Source organism: Mauremys mutica, chromosome 12, assembly GCF_020497125.1.
Source record: "Mauremys mutica isolate MM-2020 ecotype Southern chromosome 12, ASM2049712v1, whole genome shotgun sequence".
NCBI lineage: Eukaryota > Metazoa > Chordata > Testudines > Geoemydidae > Mauremys > Mauremys mutica.
Genome location: NC_059083.1, coordinates 43,565,742 through 43,582,147, shown reverse-complemented (window position 1 = coordinate 43,582,147; position 16,406 = coordinate 43,565,742). Strand labels below are relative to the sequence as shown.

Sequence of the window (16,406 nt, the reverse complement as noted above, 5' to 3'; positions counted from 1 at the left end):
TGGGTCAGACCAGGGGTTTTGCTGGACTAGGGAGGTTCAACCTGTAGCATCAATTATTATTTTCTATGATTATTTATTATTAAAACCGTACACTGAGCAGCGCAATGACATCCATGCGCACACTGTTAACCAAGGTGCACTAAGGAAAATAGGAGTAACCAAAACTGCTTTAAAAAGGAGTTAAAAATAAATAACTAAAACAGAGTGAAGCTGCATTTACACTGGCTTATAGGAAACAGAGTAACTGTCAGGCCCTGGGAACAGCAGGTCAGAGCCACATCAAGTGACAATGGATTATTTTATGTAACAAAGACATACGGGGCAATGGGCTTTAACACCACAGCCCTGGGGGACGGGTGCTGAGATGGGCCAGCAAGGAACACCAGCCTCTCTGCCACATGTCCTATTTTGGCAATCACTGCAGATGGCTCACCCCACTGTGGTAACTTTTATTCCCTCGTTTCTTAAATTTGCTTGTTTGGAGGCTTTTCAGGGCTGTGGCGTCTTCCTTTTTTTTTTTTTTTTTTGGGTGGAATATCCTGCCGGAGTGTGTGATTGGCTCCCGGTTGAACAGTCTGCTAAAAGAAGCTTTAAAAGGCTGCTTGCCGTTGATGTTTTCCCTTTTGCTTTCGGGTTGTCTGCGGGTGTGGTTGGTTGGGCTGCTGGCTGCCTGTAAAGAGCAGAGAGATCAGACACCCACCCAGCTGCGATGGCCTCTCCAGCTACAGCAGGGGAAGTGCAAGATGATGTTAAATGCTCCATCTGCCTGGGGTATCTGACAGAGCCGGTGACTATCGCGTGTGGGTGCAACTTCTGCCAAGCCTGCATCACCCAGTACTGTGCGGCAAAGGGAGCGGGGACACCCCTGACCTGTCCCCAGTGCAAAGCCCAGTTCCAGAAAGGGGAGTTCAGGCCCAACACCCAGCTGAGCAACATAGTACAAAAGGTCAAACTGGGGTTAAAACCAGGAAAAGGGCAAAAGGAGGAGCTGTGTGAGAAACACGAGGAACGTCTCAAACTCTTCTGTGAGAACGATGGAGAAACCATTTGCTGGGTGTGTGAGAAATCCCGGGACCACAAGTCTCACACGGTGGTTCCCATTGAGGAGGCTGCCCAGGAGTACAAGGTAGGAAATGCTGTTGACTTTGCTTAATTAAACCCCTTAAGGACCCCAGGTTTATCCCCCATCAATCCAAGGACAATCTTTCACTCCTGGCTGCCTAAGGTTAGGCACCTAAACGAAAGGGGCCTGGTTTTCAGGGGGGTGAGCACTGGGGGTTGTGGGTAATGGGAAAAGATCCAGACATTTTTGCCCCAACACTACAAGTTTCAATGCCTGATAGAGAGAACAGGGCTGATGGCTCTTTGTGCACCTGCAACCCGTCTGCCAGGTGGAGCGGGCAGCAAGAAGGTCTGGGTTCAACATACAACATAGAACCAGCTCAAGCCCCCACCCAGTAACCTGGGCAAATCACACCCCACCCTGTGCGCCTCTGAGAGGCAAAACTTCCTCTCTCTAAAGCTCAGAGCCTGAGTGTAGAAAACACAGGTGCTGGCTTCCTCGTTTCCCCAGGGGTGCTCAAGCCCTGCTCTGCACAGACCCCGCCCCCACTCCATCCCTTCCCCCAAGACCCCACCCCACCTCTTCCTGCCCTATTCTGCCCCCTCACCCGAGCGTGCTCTGCCCTCGCTCTGCCCTCTCCCACCAATGCCTCTGGCATACGGCTGTATAGCTGACCCACGGTGGGCAGGGGGCACTGGGAGGAAGGGGGAGGAGCTGATCACAGGGCCGCTGGTGGGTGCTGAGAACCAACTCTTTTTTTCCCTTGGTTGCTTTAGCCTTGGAGCCCCCCCAGAGCTGGTGCCTATCGTAGAGAAGAAACTTTAAATGAGAGCTGGGAGGTCACCCTGCATTAATTAAAGAAAACGCTGCAAGCAGGATTCATGAACATAAAACCGTGAGCAAAACCCCCACCCCAGAGTGTGATGGGCTGTGTCTTCTGCCTCAGGTTTTTTAGTTCTACAACCAAAAGTTCCTTTAACAAGTCCCTCACCACACCCCACTCACAGTGGTTGCCCCAGGTGAGTGAAGACTCGGAGGTACACCTGGTGGAGGGGAGCAAGAAGGCACCTTGCTTGCTCCTCTGTGCCACCTGTCAGTCACCACCCTGCCACATACCCAACTGATCCACTCCACCGGCCGCCCCACCAGCTGTTACCTGCTTCTCTACTATAAGCTCTAGAGATCAGTCTCTTGAGGTTCTACCCTGCTCTTAGTGATTGTCAGCTCTTAGGTTTTGTCTACACTACAAAGTTTTGTTGGCAAAAGTGATGCCACTTTAATTAAAGCCGCTGTTGCATGTGCACACTAGCTCCTTGTGCAGGCAGAGCACATTCACACTAGCAGCTCTTACATCCACACAGAGAGCAGCACGGTTCGTAGCAATCCCACTGTGAAAACTGGCCACCAGGGTGCTTTGCAGAGGTGAAAGTGGGCCGGTGCGGGCCGGAGCAGTGCTCTGGCAAGAGCCGGCCGCCACTCCAGCCCACACACAGCCGACATTTGCTCCCCTGTCGGCGGCCCTGCCGGTAGGTCCCAGCAGCACGGCCGCACTAGCGAGGTTAAAGCGATGCCATGGCAGCACTGCTGGACCCTACCAGCAGGGCCACCGACAGGGGGGAGCAAAAGGGGCTGCTGCCCTGGGACCCAGCTTTGGGGGGCCTTGTGGGGCCCAGGGTAGCCTGAGGGATTAGCAGGGGGCCTGGCGCCAGCAGGCAGCAGGGGTTGGGTGCGCACCCGCACTCACTGCAGCCGGCGGGAAGCAAAGCGACTCGGCCCCAGCCGTGTTGTTTGGGGACGGGGGGAGGAATTGAAACCACCCCCCTCCCTGCACTCACCAGTGGTGGGAAGCGGAGCCCCCTTGGCCCTTCTGCCCCAAGGCCCCCGCCTTCCAGGGGGCCAGAGCCACCAACCCTGTTAAGGAAGCCGGGCCTGGTGCAGGAAGCACTGGTACGTCCCGGCGTCTACTTTCACTGACAGGGCTCAGAAACAGCTAGGAAGTACTGGCACGTCTCTGCGACTGCCTTGTTCTCCAGGATCTCAGCTTTCACTTTGTGTTAAACTAACTCTTCAGCTGTTCTGGTTGTGAAGAAAACCTCAAAACTGACCCACATGTAGGGATGCAGAGGGCTGGGCACAGCAGCTCGGAGAGGTGTGAATAGCTCCAGTCCCTGAGTGGGGGGTGGGCTCAGGTGCCTGGGGATGATCCTTTAAATATCAGCATTGTTAACATTTTTGTTCACCACGTGAGAGCGGAGAGGGAGAGTTACAGCCAGTGGTGAGGCGGAGCTGGTTCGCAGGAACCGGTTGTTAAATTTAGAAGGCCTTTTAGAACCGGTTGTTCCAGGAAAACCGATTCTATAAGGGCTTTATTTAACAAAAGCTCTGGGACTCCGCCCTGGCCCCAGCTCATGTCCCCATCCTTTCCTGAATGCTCTGCCCCCCTTCTCTTCCCCCTCCCCTGCTTCCCATGAATCAGATGTTCGCGGGAAGCCTGAAACAAGCAGCAGGCAGGCAGGTAAGCTGGGGCGCGGGGGAAGGGGAGGTGCGACCGGCTCAGCGGTTCCCTCCAGCCCAGCTCCTGGTCCCAGCCGAGCGCCCCCAGCTTCGGCCCCGCGGCTCTGACCTGACTCCAGCCCTGCGATGCCAGTGCTGGTCCTGGCCCCGGCCCCGCAGCGCCGGTGCTGGTCCTGGCCCTACGGCTCCGGCCCGGCCCGGCTCCAGCCCTACAGCTCCGGCCCGGCTCAGCTCCAGCCCCGGGCGCCGGTGCTGGTCCCAGCCTGGTTCCACGGCGCTGGTGCTGGTCTCGGCTCCATGGCTTCCGCCCAGCCTAGCCCAGCTCTGGCCCCGCGGTGCCGGTGCTGGTCCCGGCTCTGGCCCCACAGCTCTGGCCCGGCCCAGCTCCGGCCCTGCGGTGCCGGTGCTAGTCCCAGCCCCGTGGCTCCGGCCCGGCCGAGCTCCGACCCCACGGTGCCGGTGCTGGCCCGCCGGTCCGGCCCCGCAGCTCCGGCCCCGCAGCTCCGGCCCGGCCCAGCTCCAGCCCCATGGCGCCAGTGCTGGGCCCGGCCCCGCGGCTCCGGCCCAGCCTGGCCCGGCTCCGGCCCCGCGGTGCCGGTGCTGGTCCTGGCCTCACGGCGCCAGTGCTGGTTGCGGCTCTGGCCCGGCCCGGCTCAGGCCCTGCAGCACTGGTGCTGGCACTGATCCCGGCTGAGCAGCTCCACGCAGTGCAGTAAGGGGGTAGGGAGCAGCTAGGGGGTGTTGGAAGAGGGCAGGAGAGTTTGAGGGGTTGTGGGGGGGTGGATGGGGTGGGGCGGTCAGAGGGCAGGGAACAGGGGGATCAAATGGGAGCAAGGGTCCTGAGGGGGCAGTCAGGAAGGAGCAGGGGTTGGATGGGGTGGTGGGGAGCAGTCAGGGACAGGGAAGGGGGGTGGATGGGGCAGGGGTTCCAGGGGGGGCATCAAGGAACATGAGGGGTTGGATGGGGCGGGAGTCCCGAGGTGGGGGGGGGCGGCCACAACCCCCTCGTGGGGTGAGGAGGAGGGAACCTGTTGTTAATATTTTGGCAGCTCATCACTGGTTACAGCCTAGCACCACATACAGCCAGTGACACCTCCTTCCAGTGCCAAAGGCGGGTGATGTTTGGAAGATGCCACCTCTTATTTTTTCCCCAGTAAAGAAGGTCCAGGCCCAGAGAGCCCAGAGGTATATTCTAGCCCCATGTGGGGAGCTGGGCCCAAGGACCCCCTTGGAGCCAGTCAGTAACTCCACCCTATTTTGAACATTGCACCATCTCCTGTGAACAGACCATGCTGTCTCATTTTGGTGACTCACCTGGGCAGAGCTTATTTTGTGGGTGAATCTTCAAAGAATCCAGCCATGTTTGTCCCTCTGCCCTCTCCCCCAGTCTGATTCCTGCTCATTTACAAAGCTGTTTTGATGGGTGCCAAGGCTGTTTTTCCTCCTGTCTCTCACTAGCCCCTGCTGGCTCCCTCCCTCACTGCTTCCCTCCAGCAGCACCACAGGAGTGTCACCAAACAGCTCCCCAGGAGCTCTCAGCAGCAGCTGCAGCAGCAGCCTGGGCCCTTGGGCAGAGAAGGGGAGAGAACTTGAGGGCCCAGAGAAAAGAGAAGGAGTGAAATGGGGAGATTCTGCATGGAGCTGCATGCTGCTCTGGGTGCTGCACAGAGTTGGGCTGATGGGGCAGGAGCACGTTGCTGTGCCGGGTGAATGAATCACACGCTGTCAAAGGGGAAGAGAGCCCTGGGTTATTACAGCTCTGGAGCAGTTATAATTATGGGTGGCACATTCCCCCAGACCGAGTGTTCCCTGGTCCTCACTGACCTCCAGCCACATCACAGCTTCACCCCGTACAGTTAATGGGACTGCACTGGCTCAGGTGCTCGGCTGCTGCCTGGGGGAGGCCACATGGGAGCCTGGACAGACCAATCCATGGAACAAACCTCGATGCCAACTCTGCCCACATATCTACACCAGCGACACCATCACAGGACCTAACCAGATCAGCCACACCATCACTGGTTCATTCACCTGCACATCCACCAATGTAATATACGCCATCATATGCCAGCAATGCCCCTCTGCTATGTACATCGGCCAAACTGGACAGTCTCTAAGGAAAAGGATAAATGGACACAAATCAGATATTAGGAATGGCAATATACAAAAACCTGTAGGAGAACACTTCAACCTCCCTGGCCACACAATAGAAGATCTTAAGGTGGCCATCCTACAGCAAAAAAACTTCAGGACCAGACTTCAAAGAGAAACTGCTGAGCTTCAGTTCATCTGCAAATTTGACACCATCAGCTCAGGATTAAACAAAGACTGAATGGTTTGCCAACTACAGAACCAGTTTCTCCTCCCTTGGTTTTCACACCTCTACTGCTAGAACAGGGCCTCATCCTCCCTGATTGAACTAACCTTGTTATCTCTAGCTTGCTTCTTGCTTGATTATATATACCTGCCCCTGGAAATTTCCACTACTTGCATCCGAAGAAGTGGGTATTCACCCACGAAAGCTCATGCTGCAAACGTCTGTTAGTCTATAACGTGCCACAGGATTCTTTGCTGCTTTTACAGAACCAGACTAACACGGCTACCCCTCTGATACTGGACAGACAATGAGATCACCGTGTGGATCTTGTTCCTGGCCTGAGCCTGGGGCACAGTGCAGTGATGCACCATCCTAAGCTCCTCGCTCTCACCGGCAGGAGGGATCGTTCAGAACCTTCCCAGCTATTTCCCCTCTGGCCTGTGCTGTAGCCCAGTGGGCCAGATTACCTGTATCATATTCATTGCTTTGCTATCCTGCTTTTTCATATTTCATAGTAATGCAAGGAATCTGTTGTGTATTTGGTTGTCATGGTTTTTGTTCCTATGGCAACTGAGTTAGATTATTAGGGGATAGCTCAGCCAGCTTCGGCCGGTTGAATGAGCTCTGTGTCTCTAAATAAAATAGTAGTTTTGTTAGCTGTCTGCTCTCTGGCCTCAAGTGATTTCTTAATAAACCGGCTGCCCCCAAGGATATAACAAGTGGCGATGAGGATGGGATTCCGGTGCTGCTCCAGTAACAGAAGGAAGGAGAAGTCAAGGTAAAGAACAAACAAACAAAAATATTGCTTGTTTGCACTGATTGTGAAAGTGAAACTAAAAATCATGGCTACTCTGACCAGGCCACTGGAACCTTTTGATGAGAATATAGAGCAGTGGCATGTGTATACTGAGCGTTTTGAGTTTTTTGTTATTGCAAATGACATTACAGAAGCGAAGAAGGTGCCAATATTCTTAAGTGTTGTAGGGGCTAAAACATACTCCCTGCTACGCAGCTTACTACACCCTGTTAAGCCTGAGACTAAATCTTACAGTGACATTGTGGAAATCCTGGGGTCCCATTTTTCCCCCAAACCACTGGTAGTTGCTGAAAGATATAGGTTCCACAAAAGAGACCAAAAGGAAGATGAAACAGTTGTACAATTTGTCGCAATTTTAAAAAAGCTAGCAGAACACTGTAAATTTAAAGAGATGTTAAATGATGCCCTGCGTGACAGGTTAGTGTGTGGCCTCTACAGTGAAGCTATACGGAAGCGCCTACTGACAGAGGCTCAGCTTACATTACAGAAGGCTGTTGATACTGCTGTCTCCATGGAACTGGCTACAAGGGAGGCGCAATACATCGGTGCATCCCCTAGGGTGCAAAAAGTGTCACAAGAACCGACCCACAAAACTGTGCAGAGTCAAGAATGTTACCGCTATGGTAAGCCGGGTCACCAGGCATCAGAATGCTGGTGTAAGGACCTGGTGTATCGACACTGTGGCAAAAAGGGACACATTGAGTGTGCCTGTAAACAAAAGAAAAAGAGGCCTGTGGTCTGGCCGACAAAAAGAGGAACCTTGCATACCCTACAGCAGACCCAGGATGATCAAGTTGACACCTCATCGCAAGAGGAAGTGCCACTGCATGTTTTGTCTTTGGCAATGGGCTCAAATGAATACTGGGTAACCCCGTTGTTGGATGGCAAACCTATACGCATGGAACTGGATACCAATGCAGCCGTCTCACTGGTCTCAGAGACTGTGTATAAAGAAAAGCTACAGCATCTTCCTCTTAAGGCAACAAAAACTGTTCTGAAGACGTATACGGGAGAAGCTGTGCCCATGTTGGGCACTATTGATGTTAAGGTGGAGCTCAATGGACAGGCTGCTAAATTGCCACTGTTTGTGGTGAGAGGTAACTACCCAACCTTAATGGGTAGGTCTTGGTTTGGGAAGATTCAACTGAACTGGGCAGAAGTGCACCGGATGACTAAAGAAGAAACCAGTCTAACCCATACTAAGGAAACATGCTGCTGTTTTTGGAGATGATTTGGGAAGTATGAAGGGAATCACTGTGACATTGAATGTTAAACCTGACAGTCCACCAAAATACCTGAAAGCCCGAACTATGCCATATGCCATCAGGCCAAAAGTTGAAGCAGACCTGGAGCACCTGGTCACCAATGGAGTCCTAATACCAGTTACCCATAGCTCATGGGCCACTCCTATCGTTCCAATAGTGAAGAAAGATGGCCCTCTCCGGATTTGCGGTGATTTTAAAGTCACTGTCAACCCAGTGTTGTGTGCAGAGCAATACCCGCTTCCCCGCATCGATGACCTCTTCGCAGGCCTGGCTGGGGGACAAAAGTTCAGTAAGATTGATCTGAGTCAAGCATATTTACAGATGCACGTCGATGAAAAGTCCCAAGAGCTGTTGACTATTGTGACTCATAAGGGGCTTTATCAATACTGTCGCCTACCCTTCGGAATAACGTCTGCTCCTGCCCTGTTCCAGAGGGCTATAGACCAGATCTTGTGTGGCTTGTCAGGAGTTCAGTGCTATCTGGATGATATCCTGGTCACTGGAAGAAATGAAGAGGATCACTTAAAGAATTTAGAGGCAACCGTACAAAGACTGAAAGAGTATGGCCAATGAGTTCACAAAGACAAGTGTGAATTCTTCAAGCCCTCTGTTGAATATTTGGGACACATAATTGATTCTGCAGGTCTTCATAAGGCCCCTGCAAAAGTTAAAGCTATTGTGGAGGCTCTCCCACCTCGAAATGTAAGCCAGCTGTGCTCGTTTCTAGGACTACTGAACTATTATGGAAAGTTCATCTCACAGATAGCCACACTGCTAAAACCACTTCATGAACTCCTTAGGCAGAACAAGGCCTGGAAGTGGACTGAAGCCTGTGATGTTGCATTTAACAAAGCTAAGGATGCATTGCTAAATTCTGAAGTTCTAACGCACTTTGATCCATCCTTACCCCTACAATTGGCCTGCGATGCCTCCCCTTATGGGGTGGGAGCAGTCGTGTCACACATTATGCCTTCGGGAGAAGAGAGACCTATTGCTTTTACTTCACGCACTCTAAGCAAAGCAGAAACTAACTATGCCCAAATCGAACGTAAGGCATTAGGAATTGTTTTTGGAATTCGGAAGTTTCATCAGTACCTGTTTGGGCAAAAGTTTACTCTTCTTACAGACCATCGACCTCTGTCATCAATTTTTGGACCCTACACAGGCATTCCCCCATTAGCTGCTAGTCATATGCAATGTTGGGCATTGTTACTTTCAGCACACACATATGAAATCAAATATTGGAAATCCACTCTGCACGCCAATGCAGATGGCCTCTCAAGGTTGCCTTTGCCGGTCAAACATCAAGATAGTGCCCAAAAGGAAATCTTCTAGTTTGAACAGGTAGAGAATACACCCATCACTGCTACTCAGATAAAGAAGGCAACTCGCGTTGACCCAGTATTGTCCCACGTTATGGACCTGGTGATGCATGGAAAATCTCAACAAACCTCTCCGGTCTCATCCGACCTTGTTCCCTACATGTCCAAGCGGACGGAGTTATCGGTCCAATCTGGTTGTTTGTTGTGGGGGAGACGTGTCATTATTCCACCATCACTGAGATCACAGATGTTAGAACAGCTACATTCCGGTCACAGTGGAATAGTGCGCATGAAGGAAATTGCATGAAGCTATTTTTGGTGGCCTGGATTGGACAGTGCTATTGAAGAGAAGGCAAAGGCTTGTATGTCATGTCAGGGTGTGAGGAATGTACCCCAGTGGGCACCCCTACACACATGGGACTGGCCTGAAAACCCGTGACAACGTATTCACATTGACTTCGCTGGCCCCCTTGAAGGAAGCATGTTCTTGGTGGCAGTAGATGCCCATTCGAAATGTCCAGAAGTCTCTATAATGCAGTCCACTACTGCAGAGAGTTCTATCCAGAAACTACGAGGACTCTTTAGTCATTTTGGTCTGCCAGAACAACTTGTGAGCGACAACAGACCGCAGTTCGTCTCTCAGGAGTTTCAAAATTTTATGAAGGCAAATGGAATACACCACATCACGTCAGCACCATATCATCCATCCACCAACGGATTAGCTGAAAGATTTGTGCAGACAATGAAACACGCTTTGAAATCAGCAAGGGGACAACACTCCATTCAAAAGCATCTGGATACCTTCTTGCTTTCCTACAGAAACACACCTCATGCTATGACCCAGGCATCCCCGGCCTTTCTAATGATGGGACGACAGCTGCGTACTTGCTTTGATCTGCTGAAACCTTCTGAACCCCGACAAATTGTGCAATATCAGCAGCAATATCAAGTCATCAGACGGGCACCCACAGCAAAAGACCAAACCTTTAGCCCGGGACAGCCAGTTTTGGCTCAGAATTATACTTCCAGAGCTAAATGGGTCCCTGCCACAATCATCACTCAAACAGGACCTGTTTCCTACACAGTCTGGACTGCAGAGAATCTTACCTGGCGGCGACATGTAGATCAGCTGTTGCCAGGTCATGCCAGTCCTCAGGACACATCTGCAGTTGAGGGTTCTGACTTCACCTCTTCTGGTGAGACACCGAATCACGAATCACCTGTTCCTGACTGTTCTCCTCCATTACTGCCGGCGGCTGAGATACCCCTTTGCCCAGCACGAGCGGATTCCACCTCCTCACCTGTTCGTGCTGCAGACCCTGAGCCCATGGTACTTTCGGGTGCAACAACACCAGAAGTTCGCCGTAATCCACCTAGAGACAGAAGGCCTCCTCATCAGCTAGATCTTTAGCTAGGGCGAACCCACGGTTATGGGGCAAAATAATCCCCAGGGTTTAGCCGGGAATGGAGGCAGTCTACCCTCCTTCTCTAGTCTAGTGTGTGTTTTATTTAAGGGATGTTCTTATTGGGGGGGAAGAATATGTTGTGTATTTGCTTGTCATGGTTTTTGTTTCCATGGCAACTGAGTTAGATTATTAGGGGATAGCCTGGCCGGCTTCGGCCGGTTGGGTGAGCTCTGTGTCTGTAAATAAAGGGGTAGTTTTGTTAGCCGTCTGCTCTCTGGCCTCAAGTGATTTCTTCCTAAACTGGCTGCCCCCAAAGATATAACAGAATCTACAGGCTTTTATCCTGTAAGATTTGGCTTTAGTAGATAGTGTGAGGCTTGAGGCCTGTAACCATTGGGATAGATCAACTGAAGTAACTCATAAGTTATAGGGAACTGAAAGTGGCATGCCAGAGGGGGACTTTTGTCCAGAACACTGACATCAGCCACGCACCGAACATAGCTGACACCAGCATCCGGAAGGTTCTGGACAGAACCTCCAGTCACAAAGGTGCATGACTGCAAATTGATGTGTATGCTAATAGGGTAACATAATACAAATACTAACCTATAGAAAACGTACACCTTAAGGGGAGGAAATACAAATAAGGACCTCTATTGAATATGCATTGTCATGGCAGTGTCAGCCTAATCTACTATAAAAGTAACAACTCAGGGGTCAGCAGAGAGGTTGGAGAGATGTAGACCTTGGGAGGGGCCAGAATGATGGCCACCGGGGAAGATGAGGATGATGATAGTGATGAGAAAGATAATGGTTAAGTATGAAAGATAAGGGTGTAAGTATGGATGTCCAAATGTACTTTCTGTATTATCTCTCTGCTTTGTTAAGTTTAAGTGTGTGTATAATCTTTGCTAAATTTATATATATATAATGAGATTTATTAATGAGTTCCTATAGTGTGTGTTGCACCTGTGCACATCGGGGTTCCCAAATTCTATAATAATTTTACAATAATCTTACTGGGCCTCATTTTGTGACAAGAACTGTTAATCCTTAAGTTACGATTATGTTTATCCAACTTTGGGTCAAGCTACAGTGTTCAGTGGTGTGAAACTTCAGCTAAAAAAACAGGCTTTGAGAAGTCCTGACTGTGTGCATGATAAAGAGTCCCTACTCTGAGACTAGCGTCTCTGCTCCCATGCTGCCTTTGGGGCTGGCAGAGCTGAGTCTGCTGCCTCCTTCCAGGGTATTTTACTTCTTATGTATGAAAGGATGATATCTATGGTATGCAGGCACCGATGATACTGCCAAGAATGACCTTGAGTGGATCACTGCAGAGTACAAGGCTCTGGGAAGAAGGATAAAGGAGTTTGAGGCGCAAGTGGTGTTCTTGTCTATCCTCCCTGTGGAAGGAAAAGGCCCAGGTAGAGACCGTCTAATCGTGGAAGTCAACAAATGGCTATGCAGGTGGTGTCGGAGAGAAGGCTTTGGATTCTTTGACCATGGGATGGTGTTGCAAGAAGAAGGATTGTTAGGCAGAGATGGACTCCACCTAACGAAGAGAGGGAAGAGCATCTTCGCAAGCAGGCTGGCTAACCTAGTGAGGAGGGCTTTTAAACTAGGTTCTCCGGGGGGAAGGAGGTAAGTGCAGTGGTGAGCTGCAGCCGGTTCTCACAGGTTCGCGCGAACCGGTTGCTAAATTTAGAAGCCATTTTAGAACCGGTTGTCCCGCGTGGGAGAACTTGTTCTAAAAGGGCATTTAAATTTAACAAGAGCTCCCTGCTGCAGCCCAGCTTACCTCAGCTCTGCCTCCACCTCCTCCCACGAATGCTCCGCCCTGCTTCTCCTCCCCCCCTGCTTCCCGCGAATCAGCTCTTCGCGTGGGAAGCTTGGGAGGGCTGAGAAGCAAGAAGGCTTCCCGCTGAGGCTCCAAAGTGGACGCTGAGGTAGGGGTAGAGGGAACGAGGAGGACGGTGTGCCCCAGCCCCCGCGTCCACCCCCCCGGCCGCCTGGCTCCGGCTCCAGCCCGGGTCCCTCCCTGCCCCGAGTCCCCCCCCCCTGCCGCCCAGCTCAGCATCCCCCCCTTGGCCCCCTCCCCCCGCAGCCTGGCTCTGGCCGCGGCCCCGGCTGCCCGGCTCCAGCTCGCCTGGTTCCGGCCGTGACCTCACCTACCCAGATGCTGGGCACCGGCAGCGCGGGTCGGGGCGCGGCGGCGGGCCGGGCTGCGGGTCTGGCAGTGCGGGTCCGGGCGCGGCGGCGGGCCGGGCTGCGGGTCCGGCAGCGCGGGTCCAGGCGCGGCGGTGGGCCGGGCTGCGGCTTCGGCAGTGCGGGTCCGGGTGCGGCGGCGGGCCGGGCTGCGGCTCCGGCAGCGCGGGTCTGGGTGCGGCGGCGGGCCGGGCTGCGGCTCCGGCAGCGTGGGTCAGGGCGCGGCGGCGGGCTGGGCTGTGGGTCTGGCAGCGTGGGTCCGGGCGTGGCGGCGGGCCGGGCTGTGGCTCCGGCAGCGCGGGTCCGGATGCGGCGGCGGGCCGGGCTGCGGCTCCGGGAGCGCGGGTCCGGACACGGCGGCGGACCGGGCTGCGGCTCCAGCAGCGCGGGTCGGGGCGCGGCGGCGGGCCGGGCTGCGGGTCTGGCAGCGTGGGTCCGGGCGCGGCGGCAGGTTTTTACACACCTGACTGTAAAGTCAGGTGTGTGTGTAAAAAAAAAAAAAAAAAAAGGGGGGGCATCAAGAAACGTGGGGGGGGCCATGATCCCTCCTGGGGTGAGGAGGGAACCGGTTGTTATGATTTTGGCAGCTCATCACTGGGTAAGTGGGATAGTGGGATATCAGGAGGAAGCACGAGCAGGAGAGAGCAAAAGGGGAAGACTCCTGCCTCATACTGAGAAAGCAGGATGATCAGCGAGTTATCTGAAGTGCTTATACACAAATGCAAGAAGCCTGGGAAACAAGCAGAGAGAACTGGAAGTCCTGGCACAGTCAAGGAATTATGATGTGATTGGAATAACAGAAACTTGGTGGGATAACTCCCATGACTGGAGTATGGTGATGGATGGATATAAACTGTTCAGGAAGGACAGGCAGGACAGAAAAGGTAGGGGAGTTGCATTGTATGTAAGAGAGCAGTATGACTGCTCAGAGCTCCAGTATGAAACTGCAGAAAATCCTGAGTCTCTGGATTAAGTTTAGAAGTGTGAGCAAGCAGAGTGTTGTTGTGGTGGGAGTCTGCTATAGACCACAAGACCAGGGAGATGAAGTGGACGAGGCTTTCTTCTGGCAACTAACAGAAGTTATTAGATCACAGGTCCTGGTTCTCATGGGGGACTTCACTCCCCCCGATATCTCCTAGGAGAGCAATACTGCAGTGCACAGACAATCCAGGAAGTTTTTGGAAAGTGTAGGGGACAATTTTATGGTGCAAGTGCTGGAGGAACCAACTAGGGGCAGAGCTCTTCTTGACCTGCTGCTCACAAACCGGGGAGAAATAGTAGGGGAAAGCAAAAGTGGATGGGAACCTGGGAGGCAGTAACCATGAGATGGTCAAGTTCATGATCCTGACAAAAGGAAGACAGGAGAGCAGCAAAATACAGACTCTGGACTTCAGAAAAACAGATTTTGACTCCCTCAGGGAACTGATGGGCAGGATCCTCTGGGAGAATAACATGAGGGGAAAAGGAGTCCAGGAGAGCTGGCTGTATTTTAAAGAATCCTTACTGAGGCTGCAGGAAAAAAAAATCCCAATGTGTAGAAAGAAGAGTAAATATGGCAGGCGACCAGCTTGGCTTAAGATCAGCAAGGATTTCACTGTTAAACACAAAAGAGAAGCTTACAAGAAGTGGAAGCTTGGACAAATGACCAGGAAGGAGTATACAAATATTACTCAGGCAAGCAGGAGTGAAATCAGGAAGGCCAAATCACACTTGCAGTTGCAGCTAGCAAGGGATGTTAAGAGTAACAGCAAGGGTTTCTACAGGTATGTTAGCAACAAGAAGGCGGCCAAGGAAAGTGTGGGCCCCTTACTGAATGAGGGAGGCAACCTAGTGACGAGGATGTGGAAAAAGCTAATGTACTCAATGCTTTTTTTGCCTCTGTCTTCATAAACAAGGTCAGCTCCCAGACTGCTGCACTGGGCAGCACAGTATGGGGAGGAAGTGACCAGCCCTCTGTGGAGAAAGAAGTGGTTCAGGACTATTTAGAAAAGCTGGATGAGCACAAGTCCATGGGGCCGGATGCGCTGCATTCAAGGGTGCTAAAATAGTTGGCGGATGTCATTGCATGGCGATCAGGGGAGGTCCCAGATGACTAGAAAAAGGCTAATATAGTGCCCATCTTTAAAAAAGGGAAATAGGGGGATCTGGGGAACTACAGGCCAGTCAGCCTCACCTCAGTCCTTGGAAAAATCATGGAGCAGATCTTCAAGGAATCAATTTTGAAGCACTTCAAGGAGAGGAGAGTGATCGGGAAGAGTCAGCATGGATTCACCAAGGGAGAGTCATGCCTGACTAACCTAATTGCCTTCTATGAGGAGATAACTGGCTCTGTGGATGAGGGGAAAGCAGTGGTCGTGTTATTCCTTGACTTAAGCAAAGCTTTTGATATGGTCTCCCACAGTATTCTTGCCACCAAGTTAAAGAAACATGGGCTGGATGAATGGACTATAAGGTGGATAGAAAGCTGGCTAGATTGTTGGGCTCAACGGGTAGTGATCAATGGCTCCATGTACTGTGTCCAGTTTTGGGCTCCACTCTACAAAAAGGATGTGGAAAAATTGGAAAGAGTCCAGCAGAGGGCACCAAAAATGATTAGGGGGCCAAAACATGATTTATGAGGAGAAGCTGAGGGAACTGGGATTATTTAGTCTGCAGAAGAGAAGTATGAAGGGGGATTTGATAGCTGCTTTTAACTACCTGAAAAGGGGTTCCAAAGAGGATGGATCTAGACTGTTCTCAGTGGTAGCAGATGACAGAACAAGGAGTAATGGTCTCAAGTTGCAGTGAGGGAGGTCTCGATTGGATATTAGGAAAAACTTTTTCACTAGGAGGGTGGTGAAGCACTGGAATGGGTCACCTAGGGAGGTGGTGGAATCTCCTTCCTTAGAGGTTTTTAAGGTCAGGCTTGACAAAGCCCTGGCTGGGATGATTTAGTTGGGGATTGGCCCTTCTTTGAGCAAGGGGTTGGACTAGATGACCTCCTGAGGTCCCTTCCAACCCTATGATTCTATGATACTCTCCACCCATCAGACAGGCAGACTAATGACTGTTCATTGCATGCAATGTCCCTGCAGGAGAAACTCCAGGGAGCCCTGGGCCCTCTGAGGAAGGAGCTGGAGGAGGCCCTAGCGCTGACGTCTAAAGAGAAGGAGAAAACCACAGAGTGGCAGGTGGGTGTCCGGGTTTATCTCTCCCTGAGCCCTTCCCCCTGCAACTCTCCCAGGATGAAGGAGCTGTGAAGCTCCAGGACGAGGGTATGAACCTGCCCTGGTTTCTTGCCCTGTGACACTGGCTTGGTGCCAGCAGGATCAGGCTGTGTCTCTGTTAGGGGTCTCAGCACAGCAGCTCCTGTACGCGGCAGAGGAGGGGCAGTTCCTGGGCATAGTGAGGTGGTGCAAACTTACCCCAGTGCTCTCTGATGGGGCAAATAGTGGGTTCAGTTTTTTCACTATCACATGCAGGGCCGGCTCTGGCTTTTTTGCCGCCCCAAGCAAAAA

The 16,406-nt window shown here is 52.2% G+C and overlaps 1 protein-coding gene across 1 annotated transcript in view; it reads left to right on the top strand.

The window, feature by feature from the left end:
• Nucleotides 1-694: 694 nt before the first annotated feature.
• LOC123345981 (E3 ubiquitin-protein ligase TRIM39-like) overlaps nucleotides 695-16,406 on the top strand; it is a 45,557-nt gene continuing 29,845 nt past the window's right edge. The window contains exons 1-2 of the mRNA XM_044983124.1: nucleotides 695-1,126; nucleotides 15,984-16,079. Of these exons, the coding sequence (XP_044839059.1) occupies nucleotides 710-1,126; nucleotides 15,984-16,079 (513 nt within the window). The 5' untranslated portion in view covers nucleotides 695-709. The remainder of the gene's footprint in view (nucleotides 1,127-15,983; nucleotides 16,080-16,406) is intronic.